The 22,231-nt window shown below is 42.5% G+C and overlaps 1 protein-coding gene across 3 annotated transcripts in view; it reads right to left on the bottom strand.

Annotated features, from left to right (window-relative positions):
- The window catches only part of LOC143100898 (uncharacterized), a 48,320-nt gene that overhangs the window by 9,311 nt on the left and 16,778 nt on the right, over positions 1-22,231 (bottom strand). For 2 of the 3 annotated variants that reach the window (XM_076264483.1, XM_076264481.1), the window contains exons 4-9: positions 13,001-13,033; positions 12,460-12,489; positions 10,582-10,614; positions 10,260-10,292; positions 9,953-9,985; positions 1,686-1,718 (exon numbers count right to left, since the gene is read on the bottom strand). In XM_076264483.1, the coding sequence (XP_076120598.1) occupies positions 1,686-1,718; positions 9,953-9,985; positions 10,260-10,292; positions 10,582-10,614; positions 12,460-12,489; positions 13,001-13,033 (195 nt within the window). The remainder of the gene's footprint in view (positions 1-1,685; positions 1,719-9,952; positions 9,986-10,259; positions 10,293-10,581; positions 10,615-12,459; positions 12,490-13,000; positions 13,034-22,231) is intronic. The other variant, XM_076264482.1, reaches the window with a different exon arrangement.

Genomic DNA, 22,231 nt, shown 5'->3' with positions numbered 1-22,231 from the left:
TTGGTGAAGATCAGATGAAATGTGTGAATTTAGTTTCACTTTTGATCAAATCCAATATGGTGGAAAATCCATCATGGCGTAAATTGACGACATAAAGTGCATTGAACTCGGATTGGTTCAAGGATTCCAATAATACCTTATTATACCTAAATTTTTGAAAAACAGGCCAATGGGTCAAAAGTTAAGTGTGTGAACGCACGTCCAACTTTGGCCTGTCGGTGGCGCTAGAACACTCAAGGTACCGACATGAAACTTGGTGGAATTATTCATGGGGCTGTCCCCAATCAGTGTGCCAAATTTCACAACTTTTTACCAGAAGGTTCTATGGGCTGCCATAGACTCCCATGAAGGAAGAATAATAGGGAAGAAAATGTATGGGGGCATACACAATGGGGGCATACACAGCTTTGCTAATTATCATTAGGAAATATACTGTGTTTTAACTACAAAGGACAACTAAGCATGTCAAAATTAATGTAAGTACATGTTCTTTTGCTATGTTTCTTTACTTACAGATTGGCTATGTGCTCTTGCACCTTGTTTTGCTCTTCTGCCAGTCTTTCATGGAAGAGTAATGTTGTGTTTGTCAGCATGTTTATTTTTATTTTTATTTTTTTATTATTTCTCCTTTATTTTACTAGGGTAGTCACATTGAGGCAGTTGCCTCTTTTCCAAGTGGGCCCTAGCCAAGAGAGCAGCATAAACGCAAAACACACTATATAGGACTCACAATACAGACAGAAACAAACAAATCACAAAAGACAGCATATCCACAAATAGCAAAGCATGAAAGATTAAGACATAAAAACATGCAGGACATAACCATGCAGATATAGAAATATACAGGACAAAACAAAAACATGCAAGCAAGACAAACAGAACTCATCAAATGGCAAGACATCTGCAACACCATACCAGACTACACAAATGCACAACACTTGCAAGAAAGGCAAGAGAAAAACATAGCGTACAGGGCAACAGATAGATACAGGTTCAGAGATAAAGCACACAACAAGGACATAACAAAAAGCATAGACCAAAGCAGACATAGTAGGCACTTACAAGATGAACATAAGACATGCTACACTGAATTCATTCAATATATTAACTTTAACCTCAAAACCACTCACACTGATAATGCAAAGTGTCCGCAATGCGTGACTTAAAATCAGTTTGGACTCACTACTGCATTAAAAACTGCTATCAACCTTCAGTATATTTTCAGAGTTTAAAATGAGATTCAACTAATAAAAAGGGTTTATGTTTGAAGGTGTTTAATGGAAATATTGTGTTTGTTGTCATTAGGCATTTCATATGGATGTCAAAGTTTCAGCTACCGGGTTAAGTAAATGATTCTGGCTTAATGTCTTATCATTAAAATAGTAATATATATTTCATTGGATTTATGTAATTGTAATGTGGCCATCATCATTGAGAATTAGATCAAACATCTTCACTAACACTGTATATTATTAGGATATCACAAACCATTCAAGAGTTTCAATCCAACTAATAAAAAGTGTTTATATTTAAAAACACATTTAAAGACACAAATACTTTTTTCTTGAGACAAGATATAACATGTATAGATGGCCATTACAATGATTATTTGAGTATATGAGCTTAAAAGTTAAGGTAGTAGAATTACACTGAAAATAGCCTAGGGCTAAGAAGGGTTAACTTACTTTTGTTGATATTTTTCTTCCAGCTCAGTGTACCTTAAACAAACAAAACACAATCATTAGCATATATCATTGTAAATATCACTGATATGCTCTTTCCAAAGCATTACTCCTGAAAGGTTATCTAAGTCTAAGTCCGCGGAGAGGAAATGGCACAAATCCAAACTAACTGATGACCTCAAAAACTACCAGACACTCCTAACCTCCTTCTCAGCCAGCATCACTGCTGCTAAGTGTCAGGGTTGCAGTATGGAGAGCTGGACCGAGGCGCAGGGCAAGTAGCGATCGAGGCACACGTAAACGTCAGAACAGGAATCTTTAATACAAAATGCACACTACAACCACGAAACAACATCAAAGACCGACAGGGGACTGAGGGGAGACAGAGGGTTTAAATACACAGGGACTTAACAAGGCACAGGTGGACACGAAACAAGGTAAAACGAGAGACAGGTGAACACAGGGCTGGAATTCATAATTAAATGAGCAGACTAATAATGACAAACACAGGGTTCCTACGCAGTATGGAAAACCTGGAAAAGTATGGAATTTGATTTTAGTAATTTCCAGGTCTGGATAAGTATGGAAAAAAGAAACAACGGTATGGAGAAATATTTGTGTTTCCAGACTATTGCATCTACAGGACTAATCACTTCACTCGGGTCATAATGAACCATTCCTACTGTTGTGTAACTTAACTGTCAGTCCACATCATCAAGATACAATTGAATGGGGGTCCTCAGAAAAAAAAATCTCCCACATGGGGACCCTGGTACCAAAACCAAATCGAGAACCCCTGTTCTATGCAAGTGCCCTACACCATTGTGCACTGGTATGTTTGCGTAGCTCTGCTATTTTCGGCTAAAACACTGGTAGACTTTTTTGATTTTGTAAAAGATAGCAAGACATGGATACTGCATTATCTGATAAACTGTTATTGCAAACAAATAATATTGTTTATGATGATTTCTGAGGCCTCTGCCAGCAGTGCTCTAGTCTCCAACATATGTAGGCTATGCTTGTACAGAAAACTAAAAATGTGAGTGCACCTTCCAACACAGCACTTCCCCCAATGAAAAGTATCCAAGGGCTACCAAGTTAATAATAAACATTATTATACAGCTCTTCACAATGCTAGTAGAACGCTCCATTGACATAGAATATGGTCAGAAAAATTTACTGAGAAGTTTGAACATTTGAGTATGGAAAAAGTATGGAATTTTGAAATGGAAAATGTGTAGGAACCCTGCAAACAGGTGAGGGGCGGAGACACAGGGAACTGGGACATGGCAAGACAAACAAAGGAGCACATGGCTGACAGGAAGTAAACAAAGGAGGGACAGGGAACACAGGATCGTTACAGTACCCCCCCCTTTAAGGGCCGGATTCCAGACGGCCCAACAGAAAAAAAAGGAGAAGTCCAAGCAGGGTGGGTGGAGGGGGCCAAAGGCAGGAGGGCCAGGCGGGCGGCCGGTCAGGGACGGCGGTTCAGGCGGGCGACCGGGCGGACGGCCGGACAGGGACGGCGGTTCAGGCGGGTGGGCGGGCGGATGGCCGGTCAGGGACGGCGGTTCAGGCGGGCGGGCGGGCGGATGGCCGGTCAGGGACTGCGTTTCAGGCGACTGGGCTGCAGGCACCGGAGTAGGGACTGGAGCCAGGCCTGGAGCCGGAGGGGGTACTGGAGCCGGAGCCTGGCCTGGAGCCGGAGCCAGAGTCAAACCCAGGACAGGAGCGGGTGCTGGAGCCAGAGCGGGGACTGGAGCCGGACTCGGGGCAGGAGCCGGACTCGGCGCAGGAGCCGGACTCGGCGCAGGAGCAGGAGCAGGAGCCGGACTCGGCGCGGGAGCCGGAGCAGGAGCAGGACTCGGCGCAGGAGCAGGAGCAGGAGCCGGACTCGGCGCGGGAGCCGGAGCAGGAGCAGGACTCGGCGCGGGAGGCGGAGCCGGAGCAGGAGCCGGACTCGGCGGAGCAGGAGCCGGACTCGGAGGAGCAGGAGCCGGACTCGGAGGAGCAGGAGCCGGACTCGGAGGAGCAGGAGCCGGACTCGGCGCGGGAGGCGGAGCAGGACTCGGCGCGGGAGGCGGAGCCGGAGCAGGAGCCGGACTCGGCGGAGCAGGAGCCGGACTCGGAGGAGCCGGAGCAGGAGCCGGACTCGGCGCGGGAGGCGGAGCAGGAGCAGGAGCTGGACTCGGCGGAGCCAGAGCAGGAGCAGGACTCGGCGCGGGAGGCGGAGCAGGAGCCGGACTCGGCGGAGCAGGAGCCGGACTCGGAGGAGCCGGAGCAGGAGCCGGACTCGGCGCGGGAGCAGGAGCCGGACTCGGCGCAGGAGCCGGAGCAGGAGCCGGACTCGGCGGAGCCGGAGCAGGAGCCGGACTCGGCGGAGCCGGAGCCGGACTCGGCGCGGGAGGCGGAGCAGGACTCGGCGCGGGAGGCGGAGCCGGAGCAGGAGCCGAACTCGGCGCGGGAGGCGGAGCAGGGACTGGAGTCATGGGAGCCGGAGTCAGAACTGGAGCACGAGCTGGCACAGGAGCTTGACTCGGGGATGGAGAGGGAGCTGGAACCGGAGTCGGGACTAGAGCCTGAGTCGGGACTGGAGCCTGAGTCGGGACTGGAGCCTGAGTCGGGACTGGAGCCTGAGTCGGGACTGGAGCTGGAGCCGGAATCAGCTTGAGCTGGAGCTGGAATAAGGGCTGGAGCTGGAGCCAGAATCGGGACTGGAGCTGGAGCCAAAATCGGGACTGGAGCCGGAATCAGGGCTTGAGCTGGAGCCGGAATCAGGGCTTGAGCTGGAATTGAGCGGGACTGGAACTCGGAGGCGCTTCAGAGCGCAGGGACTCGGGACTGGAACTCGGAGGTGCCTGAGAGCGCGGGGCTGGCACCGGAATCGGGGCTGGAGCGGGAGCCGGCGCAGGAGTCTGAATCGGGGCTGGAGAGGGAGCTACCGGAAGAACTGCAGGCCCAGGGCGTTGGGGAGTTGGGACTGGAGAGGGGCCTGGTCCCTCCTCCTCAGAGGACCAGTCATCCTCAGAGGTTTCCCCCTCCTCTTCATCCTCCCAGAACAGCTCCCAGGGCATTAGGTGCAGTGGCAAGTCAGAATTAAAATAAAAAAACTTGCCTTCTTCCATGCTTGTCGGTCGGTCTTTCTGTCAGGGTTGCAGTATGGAGAGCTGGACCGAGGCGCAGGGCAAGTAGCGATCGAGGCACACGTAAACGTCAGAACAGGAATCTTTAATACAAAAAGCACACTACAACCACGAAACAACATCAAAGACCGACAGGGGACTGAGGGGAGACAGAGGGTTTAAATACACAGGGACTTAACAAGGCACAGGTGGACACGAAACAAGGTAAAACGAGAGACAGGTGAACACAGGGCTGGAATTCATAATTAAATGAGCAGACTAATAATGACAAACAGGTGAGGGGCGGAGACACAGGGAACTGGGACATGGCAAGACAAACAAAGGAGCACATGGCTGACAGGAAGTAAACAAAGGAGGGACAGGGAACACAGGATCGTTACACTAAGATGGCTTTCTACAATGACAAAATCAACAGCGCTACAGACACTCGAAAACTTTTCTCAACCTTCAAATCGCTACTCAGCCCTCAGCTGCCTCCTCCTCCATCCAGCATTACTGCGGATACCCTTGCTTCATTTTTTACAAACAAAGTGGCGGCAATCAGCAGTCAATTCTCTACATGCCCACACAACGCATCAGACTCAGATGCCGCACTGCGACAAGATGCACATTCATGACAGTTTGGGTTGCATGGAGGGCGGACAGAAGTGACGTCACCCAGAGTTTCCGCTAGAAAAAAATGGTGCCGGAGGTTTCGTTTTCCGGACATTTTGATGATATGCCGGTCAAATATCCTATTATCGCTTCTTAATTAGTCAAGTTGAGGAAAACTGGAGACAGGCTATGTAGCTTAAAGAATAATATAATAAGGCTGAATAGAATGCAACATGTTCATTAGCCTAACTTACGTAAACATGCCTAACAAGATCTAGCCAGTATGTACGTTTTCATGGACAGCAAGAGTCCGCTTCGTTCATTGTTTTAAAAAGGCTACGTTGTTTGTTGCTGCTACCCACGTTATCTCCAGTGGTTCCACTGTTTAACTTGCACAGATGCGCACACACAAGAATGAGCGATCACAACACTACCCCCTAAGGCTATGCCTCTTTATTTGATAACAATAAATTAAGAAATGTTTCCTATTCTGGGAAATGTTTAGTTTCTTTTTCTTTCGGTCCGCGGTTCAATGATACCGTTAATTGTGCCGACAAAATTATCCGCGGACCAGCAATTTCCTCGTCGAGGAGGCCCTAACCCTGCAGATCATAGACAGAGAAAGCATAGGCCTACTGTATGCTTTGGCTACAGAACACAGTTGCATGTCCAGTGTACACGGAGAATGACAGTGTCTTGGAGCGGCCGCAACCCCGCAACTCCACTTCCAACGTCGTGATTCCGACACGTCCGACACTTCTGCTTTTTATCCGGTGGTGGTGGAGTTGACCGGACATCTGAGGCTTCAGACGTTACCAATGTATCATCATCCATCGCGTCTGGCCTCTGAAAAACCTTTTAAGGCTAGTCTGCCTGGGCCTGGCCATGTTTGAACCGCCTCACTAATTTGTTCGTTGTTTAACATGGACGTTTTAAGCGTGCGCTTCCTATTTGAAATGCAGCATAGGCTATGCGTGTTGTTTAATAGCTTTCAAACGGTACATTTAAAAACATAGCCAGAGGACGTATTGCTTTAATATAGGCTTACATTTTAAGGTTTATTCTCAAATTCAGATTGCGTTAGGGGGATGGGATTATTAGCCAATTTCAATCGGAAAATTTGACCGGAGAGATTTAATTTTGTCGGACATTTCATTTTTTTTCCGGCCAATGTCCGGTAATTACCGGACAACGGAAACCCTGACGTCACCCCTAACCGTCTTAGGGAACATTTAAAAAAATGGAAAAAAAAACACTTCACATCATGAATGTCATGATGGTGACATATTACAATTACATAAATCCAATGACATATTGGACCCTATAGTACACCCGGCACCAAGCGCAATGCAAGGCCCTTACTGTACACACAATTCAGTGATGAACTTTTCGCCATGCACTCCACTACAATTGAATATTGCACCCACGGGTGTATCAATTCAAGAAATAGATGTGGTCACCCACTAAAATTTTACACCCACTAAAAATGATTACACCACTGACCAAGAAAAACCTGGTCTATAGCGAAAGACGCATATGAGGCACAGCTGAAGACATACTGTCATGACATGTAAGCATCAGTGGTGTAGTCTACGTAGAACGCAGGTATACGCCGTATACCCACCTCAAAATGTTGGTTATTTCAATATACCCACCTAAAATGTTCAGTATACCCACTTAAAATTCATTTTTCAATATTTAGGAAAACATGCAGTGAATTTCGCTAGGTAGCCTTCCCCCCGACCCCGAGCTGCCAGGTTAAAGCAGCAGCACAGCAGCGTTCCAGGTTTTTAGTTGGGGACGACGAGGATGGCCAGGCGCAAAGGACAGCAAGACCTTCGGAACTTTTTTAATAAGGTTGCCTGACCTGACGTTTCCGAAGGAAAGTGTTACGTTGTTCCACCTGTAGGGGGAGTAGAACGGTGTTTGTGCTGTTGTGTTCTGTCTCTGCAGGTAGCTGCGTGCGCTGATTAAGGGGGCTGGACCTCCTGCTATATAAGCTGCCTCCTATCCATCCTGTCAGCCTCTCCCATCCCGTCGCCGCACTTCCTCATTGCTGGGGCGCATTGTCGAGACGTGCTTTCGTCAGCACTTTAATTGTTTTGACACTTATCCTTATAGTTAATCACATGGCTTAATTTATTTAATTTATGTTATAGTTTATGGTATTTGCGTTGGCGGTGGCTTGGTGACGGGTTTACACTTTTTGTATTACAGGTTTAGTTAGAGTAGGGAAGGAAGACAGCGGAAGACTCACAAACTTTTCTGTATTTTTGTTTTCAAACGCGAGCAGAAAGTTAATTCCATCTTAGTCAGTAAGTCCAAGGGTTTTCTTTTACATTTTGTATTATTTTCACCGCCACGTTAATTTGTCTGTCTGGGAGCTTTAATAAATTTGTTAACTTTTCACTACGCCGACTCTGGCTTTCCTTATGCTATGTTGAACCATTCTTTATGATTTATGGTCACGTAACAGTAAGTTAAGAGTCAAAAACATCATTCACGCTTTTTATGAGACTTGTATTGCTACCAAGTTACCCTTCTAGGTTGTTTAATTTGTGGACATAACACGGTAATAACACAGGCTAGTTATGCTGTAGTCTAGCTTTCGTTCTTCTCTCAATACTAGCAAGCTAACGTACTCTGATCCACGTTACCCTACTTAGTTTTAATTTCTGGACGTTTGTTTATCTGGGATTCTTCTTTGGGATTGTTCTTTGGGAATAACTCCTAATCGCCATGTCTGTCTGTAAACGGTCTACATGATGTTTACTGTGGCTGTCTGGATTAAGTATCTATCATGAACTTTATTTACTAGCCAGAATCATGCTATCTCCATGGTATGCATGGATGGAGAGATATATTATCTGTACTTATGGGTAATAACATTATCTACCACACTGTTACTGCGATATAATGCCAGATGCAAAAACCTTTAGTGCATGTGATGAGTTTACAAAACAGGCTATATTTCTATTGACTAACATTTAAAAATCTAATTTTTTAATCTAATTTTGTTTGGGCTTGACTTGCTGTAGGCCTACTTGATAGTAACATTTTTGATTGTCATAGATGAAAATGCTTAAAAATTAAACTTAAAATTGGCCTATAACTCATATGAAACAGAGTTGTTCATTGTTTTCTCTGGATGGCAGTGGCAGTCAGCAACAAGGTGCAGGGGGAGCTGGAGGGGACCTTGACACTGAGATGGTGGACCAGCAGGAGCAAGCAGCAAGCAGGAACTTCAAGAGCTGGAGAGGGTATTTGATGATTATTTACTATTGGTTTTATTTTTCATTTATGAAATAAATTGACATGTCGAAGACACACAACCTGTCTCAAGATGTGATGGTGTTCTGCTTTAAAACATTCACTCTGTTAGGCCTTGCTCTATGAGAGATGAGTACAAAGATTAAGTGCCACATGGAGTTCCATTGCCTTTGAGATACACAGCACACAGTCCACACAATGAAAGTGAATTTATGCTGTCCCTCACGCATGCAAGGGGCAGGTAAGTGCAAATCTGCGTAGTGAGTAGAGGGTCCCTAAAGCCAAACCGAAGTATCCCGAGGTCTTTATGTGGTCAGATAGAGAGTCCAGAATGAATTTCATCAAGCCAGTACCTTTCCGGAAATGTTGCCATCTTTGCTGCCATCTTTAGGGGAAAGTCCGTAGGAGTCGATTGCCAAGTGTGCTCTGGAAATTCACAATTTGGTCGCCGTTTAAAAAAAAAAAAAAAAACAGTCCAGTCCATACAACTTCATTTCAATTTCAAAAGAAATTTTTTTTTTTTTTTTTTTTTTTAAACGGCGACGAAATTGTGAATTTCCAGAGCACACTTGGCAATCGACTCCTACGGACTTTCCCCTAAAGATGGCAGAGAACCTCGGGATACTTCGGTTTGGCTTTAGAGACCCTCTACTCACTACCACGTAAGTGTAATGTTGTTTGGAACTGTAGAAGAGGTATAAAAATAGCGTTTTGTAGCGGCGAAATAATATGCCCTTCTCACTTCCACGCTAACGAGCTTTGACTAAAAACGGTAACATCGAAATTTCTCAAAACACATCCGAATGACATGATTTGGATGTCAACTCAACGTACAGTACTGTATGTACTCCCAATCATCCGTAAATCGATCTAAAGTGCATTTTACTCCGGATAATTCCTTTAATTTCACTTTGCCTATGAGTTCAAATAATAGGCGAGTGCAGTTGCATGTAGGCTATACTAGTCACACATACTGGCTGTCAAAATAGCGCTGTTTAATGTTGTACTACTTGCTCTTAAGGGAATGGCAGATGTCATTGGTTTAAAGGATATTACGGCCAAAAAACTCTCCTGACTGATTAAGAAACACAACAATAACCCTTTAGAACAATGCACCTGCGTCTGATCACACTGTTAAATTAGAGAATGTGGACTGGACATGCCTTAAGCCTTGCATCTCAGACCAGGTGTTTCAAATTGCTAAAATATAGCCCTTAGTCTGTAATAAAAAAGGCTGAATCCAGAAGCATTTTCATGACTTACTTTTGTTTATATGATTCCTCCAGACCAATAGCCCTTAAAAAACAAAAAACAAAACAAACAAAAATCTAAAAAACATAATCATGAACAAAAATAACTTGATACACTCTTTCCAATTATATACCTTAAAAGATATACCTTAAAAGAGACTAGCATTTCACTCTTAAAAATTGTTATTGTTTTGTGCTTATAATCCTTAAAAATAGTGAGGATGTTTGATCTAATTCTCAATGATGTTAATATAATTATGTAAATCCAATATTTTTTTCCAGTGAAAAGACATGAATCCAGAAACATTTACATGACTTACTTTTGTTGATATGCCTTCTCCATTTCAATGGCCCTTAAAAATATATACAATATATCTCTAAATTACAATATCACATACCCACATAGTCATGAACATAAATCACTTCATGAGCTCATTCCAATTAATTTTGAAAAAAAAAAATGTATTTCACTTGCTACATAAAAATATGTATTTCAATAAACCCTTTGGACTTTTCAAATATAAACCCTTTTTTGGTAATTGACTTGAACAACATTGTTCAACATTATGAACAACATTGTTAGAATAACAATAACAATTTTCAGTGATAAGAAATGAAGCCAGAAGCATTTACATAACTTACTTTTGTTGATATGCCTCTTCCAGTTGAATGTACCTTAAACAAACAAACAAAAAACAAACAAAACCCAATCATCTATATAAATCATTGTAAATATCAATGATATGCCCTTTCCAAACCATTACAGAAAAAAAGGCATTTCACGTCATGATGTCATGCCCCATCATTCTTGCCCAATTTCATAATGTGATGATGACCATAGGCACCAGGGCCAGACGGCATCCCGGCAAAGGTGCTGAGGTGCTGGAGCTCTCCCCCATCTTCCACTCCATCTTCTGGGAATCCTACAGGACAGCAACAATACCCACCCTCTGGAAAACATCAACCATCACACCTGTACCCAAGAAACCACGCCCCTCAGAGCCAACCACTTCTGTCCAGTCGCCCTCACTCCAATAATCATGAAATGCATGGAGAAAATCATACTACAACTCATCTTACCTGCTGTCAGCACACAACTGGACCCATACCAATTTGCATACCGGCCGAAAAGGGGGACAGAGGACGCAGTGGCATGCCTTCTCCACTCCCTCCTTCACCACCTCCAGACTCCCCACAACTTCGCCTCAGTTCTGTTTGTTGACTTCAGCTCCGCATTCAATACAATCCAGCGCCATCAACTCATCAAGAAACTACAGCACCTGAATGTCACCCCTCTCCTCATCCACTGGATAAACAATTTTCTGAGCAACAGGCCACAGACAGTGAAAATAGGGACTACAACATCATCAACCATCATCACCAACACTGGAACCCCCCAAGGTTGCGTACTCAGTCCCTTCCTGTACACACTTTACACTAATGACTGCCAGAGTTCACTACCCAACACCACTTACTACAAATATGCAGATGACACAGCCATAGTAGGACTACTTACAGACAACAGTTCCATCACAGCCTACCACCAGTCCATCACAGATTTTGCAATATGGTGCTCTGATAACTACCTCCAACTCAACATTGACAAGACAAAAGAACTGGTCATTCATGCATCAAAATCACCCCTTGGACTCACTCACATCACCATCCATGGCCAACCAGTTGCACAGGTCAGCACTTTCAAATATCTGGGTCTCACCATTGACAATAAGCTTAACTTCAATGAACATGTCACCATCACACAGAAACGTGCACAACAGAGACTGTATGCAATACGCAAACTAAGATCACTGTATGTTGCCCCCCCATCTCCTTCTGCTACTCTACAAAAGCATCATCCAACCCCTTCTACTCTATTGCTCCCCCTGCTTCTTCACCATACTAAATGTCACCAGCAAGAACAAACTCATTAAAATCTCACACTTAGCATCCAAGATAATACAGCTTCCCACCCCCAGCCTCACTGATGCAAATGACACAGCCACCACACGCCTTGCACGCACCATAGTAAGCAGCCCTGACCATCCCCTGAACCGGTTCTTCACACTACTCCCATCTGGCCGCAGATACAGAGCCCTGGACTGGAAATAAGCACACTTTAAGAAAAGTTTTATACCCTCAGCAATCACTGCACTAAACAAACTCCTGTGACAATCTTCACCCCCACTATTCTTGTGTTTATGTTGTCTGCACTGTCCACTATTCTTGTGTTTATGTTGTCTGCACTGTCCACCTTTTTGCTTGTTTGGTGTTGAGGAGGGAGCGAAACTGGGGGGAGGGGGGTATGGGGTGTGTTATATGTTATATGTCATGGGGTGTGTTATGTTATATGTTATATGTATGAGGCTGTGGATATCCTGCATGAAATATATTAATAATATATGTGAAAAAGAATATCCTTATAGGACAATAAAGACTCTATACTATATTACAACTACGTACTGTAAATCCATTGAAATATTGTCAGTGATAAGAAAAGCTGAAACCAGTTTCATGACTTACTTTTGTTTATATGATTCCAGTTCAAAACCCCTTTAAAATAAAACAATCAATCAACAACAAAAGTCATTACAAAAGTATAATTGCAAAAATGACTTGAAACGCTCTTTCCAATTCATTATAGAATGCCCACACCCACCTAGATCTCTTTTCAGCGTGATACTAGACTGGAAGACGTTTAAAGGACCAGTATGTAGGATATAATGGAAAATAAATTGTAACCATTCCAAAAATTATCACCAAATGTCGTGAGAGATTAAGGAAACACAATGAATTGAAGTAATGGCTTATTTAACAAAATTTGAACCCGTAAAACCCGTAAAAAAATAGTTATGGAGCGGAATCTCTTGGAATTTCCGTTTATATTTTGAATGTGTACATTTATTTACATCAAAGGTAATCCTATACATACAAGTTTAGGCAAAGTAGGAAGTAATGTTAGGAAACTCTTATCAACCCTGATTAAATTATAATGTTAGTGAGGATGTTTGATATAATTCTCAATGATGATTTTTTTTTTCAGAATCAAAACTTCAAAACTTACTTTTGTTGATATGCTTCTGCCAGCTCAGTGCACCTTAAACAAACAAACAAACAAAACACAATCCTCATCTACAAAAATCACAACATAACTAATGACAAAACATCTCTTGACATGCTCTTTCCAATTAATTATACCTGTAAAAAAGTTGTTCACAAAAGTTGGGGCAGGGGCTTATTCACAACTGTATTGCTTCACCTCTTCTTTTGAGAACACTCTGTATATGTGTTTGGGAATTGAGGAGACCAGTTGGTTTTGAGCATCCATTTTTTGCCCCACTCTTGCCCAATTTTAACTGCTCAACAGTCTGTGGTCTTTTTAATCAGGTTTTTTGTTCCATGCACCCAATATGACAGGTCTGGACTATAGGCCAGGCAGGCCTGTTTAGCATCTGGACTCTTCTGGAGCCACACTGGAATATGTGCAGCATGCAGTTTGGCATTGTTTTCATAAAATATTCAAGGTTTTCCCTGAAAAAGATGTTATCTGGATGGCAGCACATGGAGAAGTTTGTGTTTGTTGTTTGTTGTTGTGTAGGTAGTTTGTGTTGTATGTGGGGTTGTTTGGTCACAGGGGAAGTTTGCTCATAGCATAGTTTTGTGCCTTTCCAGATGTACAAGCTACCCATGCCATAAACACTTATGTAGGCTACCACCATACTATAATAGATGGTGTCTTTTGAACTGTACATTAATAACAACTTGGGTGGTCCCTCTTTTCTTTAACCCACAGCAGAGTCCATGATTTCCAAAAAGAATTACAATCACACAAGGGCATAGGTTTGGTCTCAGCTTTGGTAGGGACACAACCCCTTACCCCCCTTAAAATATTGTTTTATGTTAACATTTAAATGATAACAATGACAAAGGGCCCTATCATGACAGTCAAAAGTGCATCGTCACTAGTCAAAAGGTTATTCAAATTTAGTAGGATGTTCAGTCCACATTGGGAGGGTTTTCGTTATCAAACGTCGAGTGCATGGCGCAATAAGGTGTTCCTAGGTTTTTTAATCAGTCATGGGTGTGTTTGGGGCATAACATCATTTAAACCAATGAGAATGACATCTGTCATTCCCTTTAACGGCGCAAAGCGCGATGTCAAATAAATGCATCGGTATTTTGACATTCAACGGCGCATTTGAAGGAGGCTGCTTGCGACACCGTATGGAATAGTCATTCCACTAAACCATGCTTTACTAAAACCTAGCATAGCCTTCACACATTTTCACTCTATTATTTGAACTCATTGGCAAAGCGAAACTAACTTCACCATGTCACCGTGTCAGTCAACGACAAGACAGTTATATGCAGTTACTTTCACTACTGATTGACAATGGGTTACCATCGAAAACATAGGCTGGAAAAAGCAAGCACTTACCCTAATATTGACTGAATAAAAAAAACATTTATCCTGCAGAGGAGTTGATTATATGTAGTGACAGTGCATGTTTAGCTGTGCTCTATACCGTCTCTCGCCTCTCCCCTATCACTTTTAACCGTCATTACCCATTTGCAAATGATGGTGAATAACTACTCATCATGAGATGTACAGTATTTCGTAATATCTTTATTCTAATTATGTTTCCCATTGTAATCGTGCAATTTGTAATGTTTTGCATAGACGTGCGCTGGTGTGCGTTCATAGATGATAGAAGGATGGTGCGTCGTGCACCCGCCAATATGACTGTTGACAATGCGCTCTTAAAATAACATATAAACAACTCGCCATAGACTTCTGACCAGGTGTACAATATAGCGATTTTTAGACAATGCGCTAAGCCACTCCCTAAGTTGTTAATTGCCACACCCCTGAGCGCATTGTTTAAAAAATAAACGTGAAAATAAGGAATTAAACTTTGCGTCAGGTGGAAAACGAGTTTTACGTCATGCACCAGGGGGCAAAATACAGTAAACTAGTAATTTTGCTTTAAAATATACATTTATCAAGAAATACTAGCAATTTGATTTTATTTAAAGAAGCTCTATGCAGGTCTGGTTATTCCTTCGCTGTTTCTTGGTTTTCGCCTGATTTTGGCTCGCATTTTTCACAACATAGCTCCCCCTGCAGCTTCGGTAGTATGGCAAGCCGATTGAGCATTTATTCTGATATCTTGATATCAGGCATAATAGTCATGTACATGTAAGCCATTTTTGTCAACTAGTTAACTAGTGAGCCATGTTTCTGTGAACTAGTTAACTAGTGAGGGCCAAAATATGCACACTAGTTTACTAGTGGGAGCCAAAAGGCTCACTAGTTAACTAGTGAACACATTTTAGCTTCACTAGTTAACTAGTGAGAGCCAGAAATGTCTACTAGTTAACTAGTAAAGGCCAAAATGCATACCAGTCAGCTAGTTGAAGGCTTTTGGGTCTCACTAGTTAACTAGTGACAGCCAAAAATGTGCACATGTTTACTAGTGAAGGCAAAACACCTCACTAGTTAACTAGTTGCAGTTGGTCAATGTCACTAGTAAACTAGTGAACCATAAATGGCTTACTAGCTAGCTAGGTGATGGCAGTAGGCTCACTAGTTAACTAGTGAGGTCATAAATGTATACTAGTAAACTAGTTCAATACAAAATTCACACTAGTCAACTAGTGCCGCAGAATTCAAATTAGGAGGCGGAGAATTCTGGAAATTGAGGCTTTCTATTGGCTCCCTATGTCCAAATAGAACATGACAACCAATCATAGTGGAGAATTTCACGAAATCCCACCCACAACATTTGCATGTGGCACACAAGTTAACATGCTGGCCAAAGGTACTCTAGCTAGTAAACTAGTGGCTTCAGTGTGACACTTACATGTAAACTAGTGAATGCAGAACTGCTCACTAGTTAACTAGTGAAGACACAAATGCCCACTAGTTAACTAGTGAGGTCTAAAAAGTGTCACTAGTTTACTAGTGTGCACCAAAACACCCACTAGTGAACTAGTGATGGCAATTTCCATTCGACTAGTTAAAGGAACACGCCACCCAAAATCAGTAGTGATATATGTTCTTACCGTAACTTTCACGAGTTGAGTCGTACCTCTCCCGCGTCGGTAGGTGCACTCAAACGCTCTGTCGCGCGGCGCAAATGTGTTAGCATGTTGCTATGCTAGCGGGCTCTGCCGTGGCCGTAGAGAGAGGCACATAGCAGTATTCAAACACCTCCACGTTTTACCTACTTAAATACAGTTGCAGGAGTAGTTGATGAAAAATGTTAGGGCACACAACATGAAACGTGATGATTTTCCAAGCGAATAAACATGAGAACTACAATGTGTGGCGCAATAGCACTTGGGAGTACTTTGACCTAGCGTGGTAATATTATTAACACCTAATTGTAGATCCTATCCACCACAGAGTTTAGAATCCATGCTGGATCGACCCTCAGCCTCTCCCTCCCCTCTGAGCGAGAGAGGCACACACACTAGAGATGCGCTGATGGGCTATTATTTCAACCATAACTGCATAGCAAAACTTATCATCCATCAGCACCAAAGTTTGTTGACCAATTTTCAAAACTACACCTGCCCACCATCCGCTGGTTGTTTTAATGTAGGCTATATGGGTGATGCAGCGCTGCTGACGTGAGGCTAGAAAGCCCTTGCCTGTTCTAGAAAGACTGATCTAATGCAGCAAATATATTAAAAGGCAAAAGTCGTACATTGGCTAGGCCTATCCCCAGAATATCAGCAGCAAACTCAGTCTCTGTCGCGCAAAACAGTCTCCAAATAAAACGCACATCGGCCTGTTGCCTATTCTGCCAACTTGTGACAATATATAGTCCAAAATGCTTGATTGCATTGCATTCTCCACATTTTTAGCTACATTTTCATGTACCACATCAGCATTTTTGTTCAGTGAATCTTTTGTAAATTGCTTTACAATTACCGTCGGGCCTATAGGCCTATTGCCTGGCTTGCCTCAGCTTCGGTCACGTCCTTTTACAATTTTATCATTGTAATAAAAAATGCAATTTGCCACATAATTTCAGCATGCTCCTGGCCTACTAATTAATGCCTATTGTACTTTATTTTTTGCAAAAAGAAAGAAATCCTTGATAAAATAACAAGTCATTCACATTATAGGCTACTTTACACACTGTTATGTCAGGTTGACTGACAAGCCTGTTCTGAAGACTCCCATTCATTTTGACTGCACGAGCGCGTCTTTTTCAGACAGACATCGCAATTCATTTTATAGCAGGCCATCGGACAAATATGACGCCTCGATATTAAAGAAACTCCGACTCCATTCATTCTGAAAGTCCACCGCACAACAATGCAACGTGCATGTTCACATTTTTAGTAACAACCGCCAAACTTGCTTGCTTGCCTTACACATCTAAGTTTTCCGACTATTTTTCTTACCTTCTTTTTCCGCTGTGGATGTTAGTGAGTTTGTAGAAGTTTTAGCTCTTACGTTCTGAACATCTCGCACTGCCATCGCCCGATGTCATTTCTTAGTCATATCACTCTCTGTCTCTCTTTTAAATGCCTATTCCCTGAATGGTAGGCTACAATTATGTGTTTTATATATAGGCTAATATCTAAACAAAATAACCCAGGCAGTCTCATCTAGGATATAACACAGGTTGAAGTTGGTTCTATTTAGGGAGGTGAACATCTGTAGATGACTCAGAAATGACATCGGAAGACAAGGAGTGAATATGGCAAGAGGCAAGCCGAAGTCTGCTGACAAGGGCCCGACGGTAATTGTAAAGCAATTTACAAAAGATTCACTGAACAAAAATGCTGATGTGGTACATGAAAATGTAGCTAAAAATGTGGAGAATGCAATGCAATCAAGCATTTTGGACGATATATTGTCACAAGCTGGCAGAATAGGCAACAGGCCGATGTGCGTTTTATTTGGAGACTGTTTTGCGCGACAGAGACTGAGTTTGCTGCTGATATTCTGGGGATAGGCCTAGCCAATGTACAACTTTTGCCTTTTAATATATTTGCTGCATTAGATCAGTCTTTCTAGAACAGGCAAGGGCTTTCTAGCCTCACGTCAGCAGCGCTGCATCACCCATATAGCCTACATAAAACAACCAGCGGATGGTGGGCAGGTGTAGTTTTGAAAATTGGTCAACAAACCTTGGTGCTGATGGATGGCTGATGGATGATAAGTTTTGCTATGCAGTTATGGTTGAAATAATAGCCCATCAGCGCATCTCTAGTGTGTGTGCCTCTCTCGCTCAGAGGGGAGGGAGAGGCTGAGGGTCGATCCAGCATGGATTCTAAACTCTGTGGTGGATAGGATCTACAATTAGGTGTTAATAATATTACCACGCTAGGTCAAAGTACTCCAAAGTACTGCTATTGCGCCACACATTGTAGTTCTCATGTTTATTCGCTTGGAAAATCGTCACGTTTCATGTTGTGTGCCCTAACATTTTTCATCAACTACTCCTGCAACTGTATTTAAGTAGGTAAAACGTGGAGGTGTTTGAATACTGCTATGTGCCTCTCTCTACGGCCACGGCAGAGCCCGCTAGCATAGCAACATGCTAACACATTTGCGCCGCGCGACAGAGCGTTTGAGTGCACCTACCGACGCGGGAGAGGTACGACTCAACTCGTGAAAGTTACGGTAAGAACATATATCACTACTGATTTTGGGTGGTGTGTTCCTTTAACTAGTGAGGTGCAAATAGTGTCACTAGTTTACTAGTGTGCCCCAAAATGCCCACTAGTTAACTAGTGAAGGCCATTTCAGCCCCACTAGTTAACTAGTGAGATGCCAAAATGGTCACTTGTTTACTAGTGAGGGTGTTGTGGGCCTTACTAGTTAACTAGTGGCATACATATTTTGTTCACTAGTTAACTAGTTACACCTAAAAACACAAACAAGCTGACCGTTTTTGTCCACTAGTTAACTAGTGGAACAATTGAAGTCTCACTAGTTTGCATGTGTGGCAGTGAAGCAGCTCACTAGTTTACTAGTGCGCACAAGACACACACTAAAGGCTGTTTTTGGAGCTATCTAGTTCACTAGTAATGCAAAAGGTACTCTTACTAGTTAACCAGTGACACATTGGCCTTCACTAGTTAACTAGTTGACATGTTTGGCCTTACTAGTTTACTAGTAATGGAACAGGACATGCTTACGAGTTTACTAGTGAGCATATCTGCATTATTAATGCCTTTCACTAGCTTATAGAGGGCATTTTGAGCCTTACATGTTAGCTAGTGAGGACAAAACACTGTCCATAATGAACTAGCAGGAGAAAAATGCCCCTCACACTAGTAAACTAGTGGAATTTGAATAAATACACAAACGGCTGGCATTTTTTGCAACTAGTTAACTAGTGGGACGTAACATTGGCCACTAGTTAACTAGTGCGCAATGTCGCACTTGCATGCAAATGAAGAAGGCGGAACAAGGATTTTGATTGGTCCATTTAGTCCAGGCTGTTCTAAGAGCAAACTTTTATAAACTAAGATCGTTTGAGCATAAAAATATGTTTTGATAACACGTCTAGTGACAAAGTTGTGGTGTATTGCTGTAATCTTCGTTCAGTTAATGTCTACAATCTTTAGTTTTTCAGTTATTAGTCTGGTTGCCTAGCAACAAAACGTTTCAGTAACATGAACATTGACGATAGCATTGCTGATGTGGCAAGACTAGCTCAAGTGGTTTAGCAGCAGGACATCATGTGGGAGACCAGGGTTCAATTCCCTAGAAGTGTATGAAGTTTTTCCTTGAGCTTTTAATTACTTTTGAAACTATGTGCAGTTAATGTGTACAATCTTTTGTTTTTCAGTTATTAATCAGAAAAGCGTGACTGACTGGATACATTTATGTCTGTGGTTGCCTAGCACCAATAAACAAACTAGTGGTTAACTAGTGGACAAAAACGGTCAGCTTGTTTGTGTTTTTAGGTGTAACTAGTTAACTAGTGAACAAAATATGCATGCCACTAGTTAACTAGTAAGGCCCACAACACCCTCACTAGTAAAGTAGTGGGTATTTTGGCCTTTACATGTTAACAAGTGACCATTTTGGCATCTCACTAGTTAACTAGTGGGGCTGAAATGGCCTTCACTAGTTAACTAGTGGGCATTTTGGGGCACACTAGTAAACTAGTGACACTTTTTGCACCTCACTAGTTAACTAGTCGAATGGAAATTGCCATCACTAGTTCACTAGTGGGTGTTTTGGTGCACACTAGTAAACTAGTGACACTTTTTAGACCTCACTAGTTAACTAGTGGGCATTTGTGTCTTCACTAGTTAACTAGTGAGCAATGCTGCCTTCACTAGTTTACATGTAAGTGTCACATTGAGGCCACTAGTTTACTAGTTAAAGTTCCTTTGGCCAGCATGTTAACTTGTGGGTGGGATTTTGTGAAATTCTGCGCTGTGATTGGTTGTTATGTTCTATTTGGACATAGGGAGCCAATAGAAAGCCTCAATTTCCAGTGTTCTCCGCCTCCTAATTTTAATTCTGCGCCACTAGCTGACTAGTGTGAATTTAGGCTTCAAATTAGTTTACTAGTATACATTTATGACCTCACTAGTTAACTAGTTTGGACAAAGGATGCATCAACTAGTTAACTAGTGAGCCTGCTGCCATCACCTAGCTAGCTAGTAAGCCATTTATGGTTCACTAGTTAACTAGTGACATTGACCTACTCCAACTAGTTAAAAAGTTTTGCCTTCACTAGTAAACATGTGCACATTTTTGGCTGTCACTAGTTAACTAGTGAGACCCAAAAGCCTTCAACTAGCTGACTGGTATGCATTTTGGCCTTTACTAGTTAACTAGTGGACATTTCTGGCTCTAACTAGTTAACTAGTGAAGCTAATATGTGTTCACTAGTTAACTAGTGGGCATTTATGCTGTCACTAGTTAAAGGAGCCATATGTAAGAAAAATATTTCAATTAATCATAAAATGGCCCTGGTATTTCACTAGACATGAAGAAATCATGTTCATTTCAAATACTTATATCACTGACAACAGTAATCCGGCCAGGATATTGTCATTTAAAAAGTGAAGTTGCAGCCCTCAACTGATGTTGATGTTGTGTTTTGTTATGTCATGTTGTGTTTTGGCCTGATGCGCCACCCTCCACCTATCTACTAATCACGAAGTCAGTAGTGTTTCGCCATCCGGGTTGGCAACCTCGAGTCAGGGGGCAGGGGATACACCGCTCTTCAGTATTTTGAAAGTGATTGAAGTACCAGTTTTGGCCACAATCTTACATATGGTTCAACTAGTGTGCACAAACATGGCTCACTAGTTAACTAGTTGACAAAAATGGCTTGCATGTTGGCCTGATATCAAGATATCAGAATAAATGCCCAAGCGGCTGGCCAAATTACATAGAAGTTAACAAGTGGGAATTTGACATTCAGTAGTCAGCTAGTAAACATTTTTGTACCTTACTAGTTGACTAGTAAAATATAGAAGTCTTTAAACTAGTTAACTAGTGCACATTTCAGTGTCCACTAGTTAACTAGTGAACATGCTGAGCATTACTAGTTAACTAGTAAGATATGAAACATATGAACTAGTTAACTAGAGAGAATTTGGGCCTTACTAGTTAACTAGTGAGCATTTTGGCTGTCACTAGTTAACTAGTTCACACAGAAATGGCTCACTAGTTAACTAGTGGACAGAAATGGCTTGCATGTACATGACAATTATGCCTGGTATCAAGATATCTGAATAAATGCTCAATCGGCTTGCCATACGCACTGTAAAAAAATATTTTCCCTTTTAGTTATGTTAACTTGTAATGTATTTTATAAGTAGACTTAAATTTAACTCTGTTGTTCAGATAACTTATATATTTGGGTTTTAGTGGTGAAAACCAATGACACAATTGGTACAACTTATTTTTTCTTGTCATATCCTAGCCTAGAAATCTAGACGCACCCTAGCGGCGGCAAATTAATTTGCTCAGCCTGTACGTCTAGTATCGAACCATAGGAATTTCTATTGGCTTAACACCGTGGATGTTCTCCAATCACAGCGCTTTATTTCGTTAGAGAGTCTTAAGGCGGGCTTAACAGGATAACGACAGTCCTGTGACGGTGAACAACAAGGAAGGTGGCTATGGCGAACGAAGAGCAGTTGTTTGAATCGGCGTTGGCGTCAACTTTGGAGGAGTTGGACTTGTGCTTTTCTTTGAAAGTTGAGCAACACAATGCACTTAAGTCATTCCTTTCTAAGAAGGATGTGTTTGCCGTTTTGCCTACCGGATACGGATATGGTCGTAGCGCTGGCCTAT

Source organism: Alosa pseudoharengus, unplaced genomic scaffold, assembly GCF_046254945.1.
Source record: "Alosa pseudoharengus isolate Yale_2024_CS ecotype anadromous, Long Island Sound unplaced genomic scaffold, YU_APseudo_1.1 YU_APseudo_1.1_scf_3, whole genome shotgun sequence".
Classification (NCBI taxonomy): Eukaryota; Metazoa; Chordata; class Actinopteri; order Clupeiformes; family Clupeidae; genus Alosa; species Alosa pseudoharengus.
The sequence above is the reverse complement of the archived record's forward strand: the minus strand, read 5'-3'. Positions and strand labels throughout refer to the sequence as shown.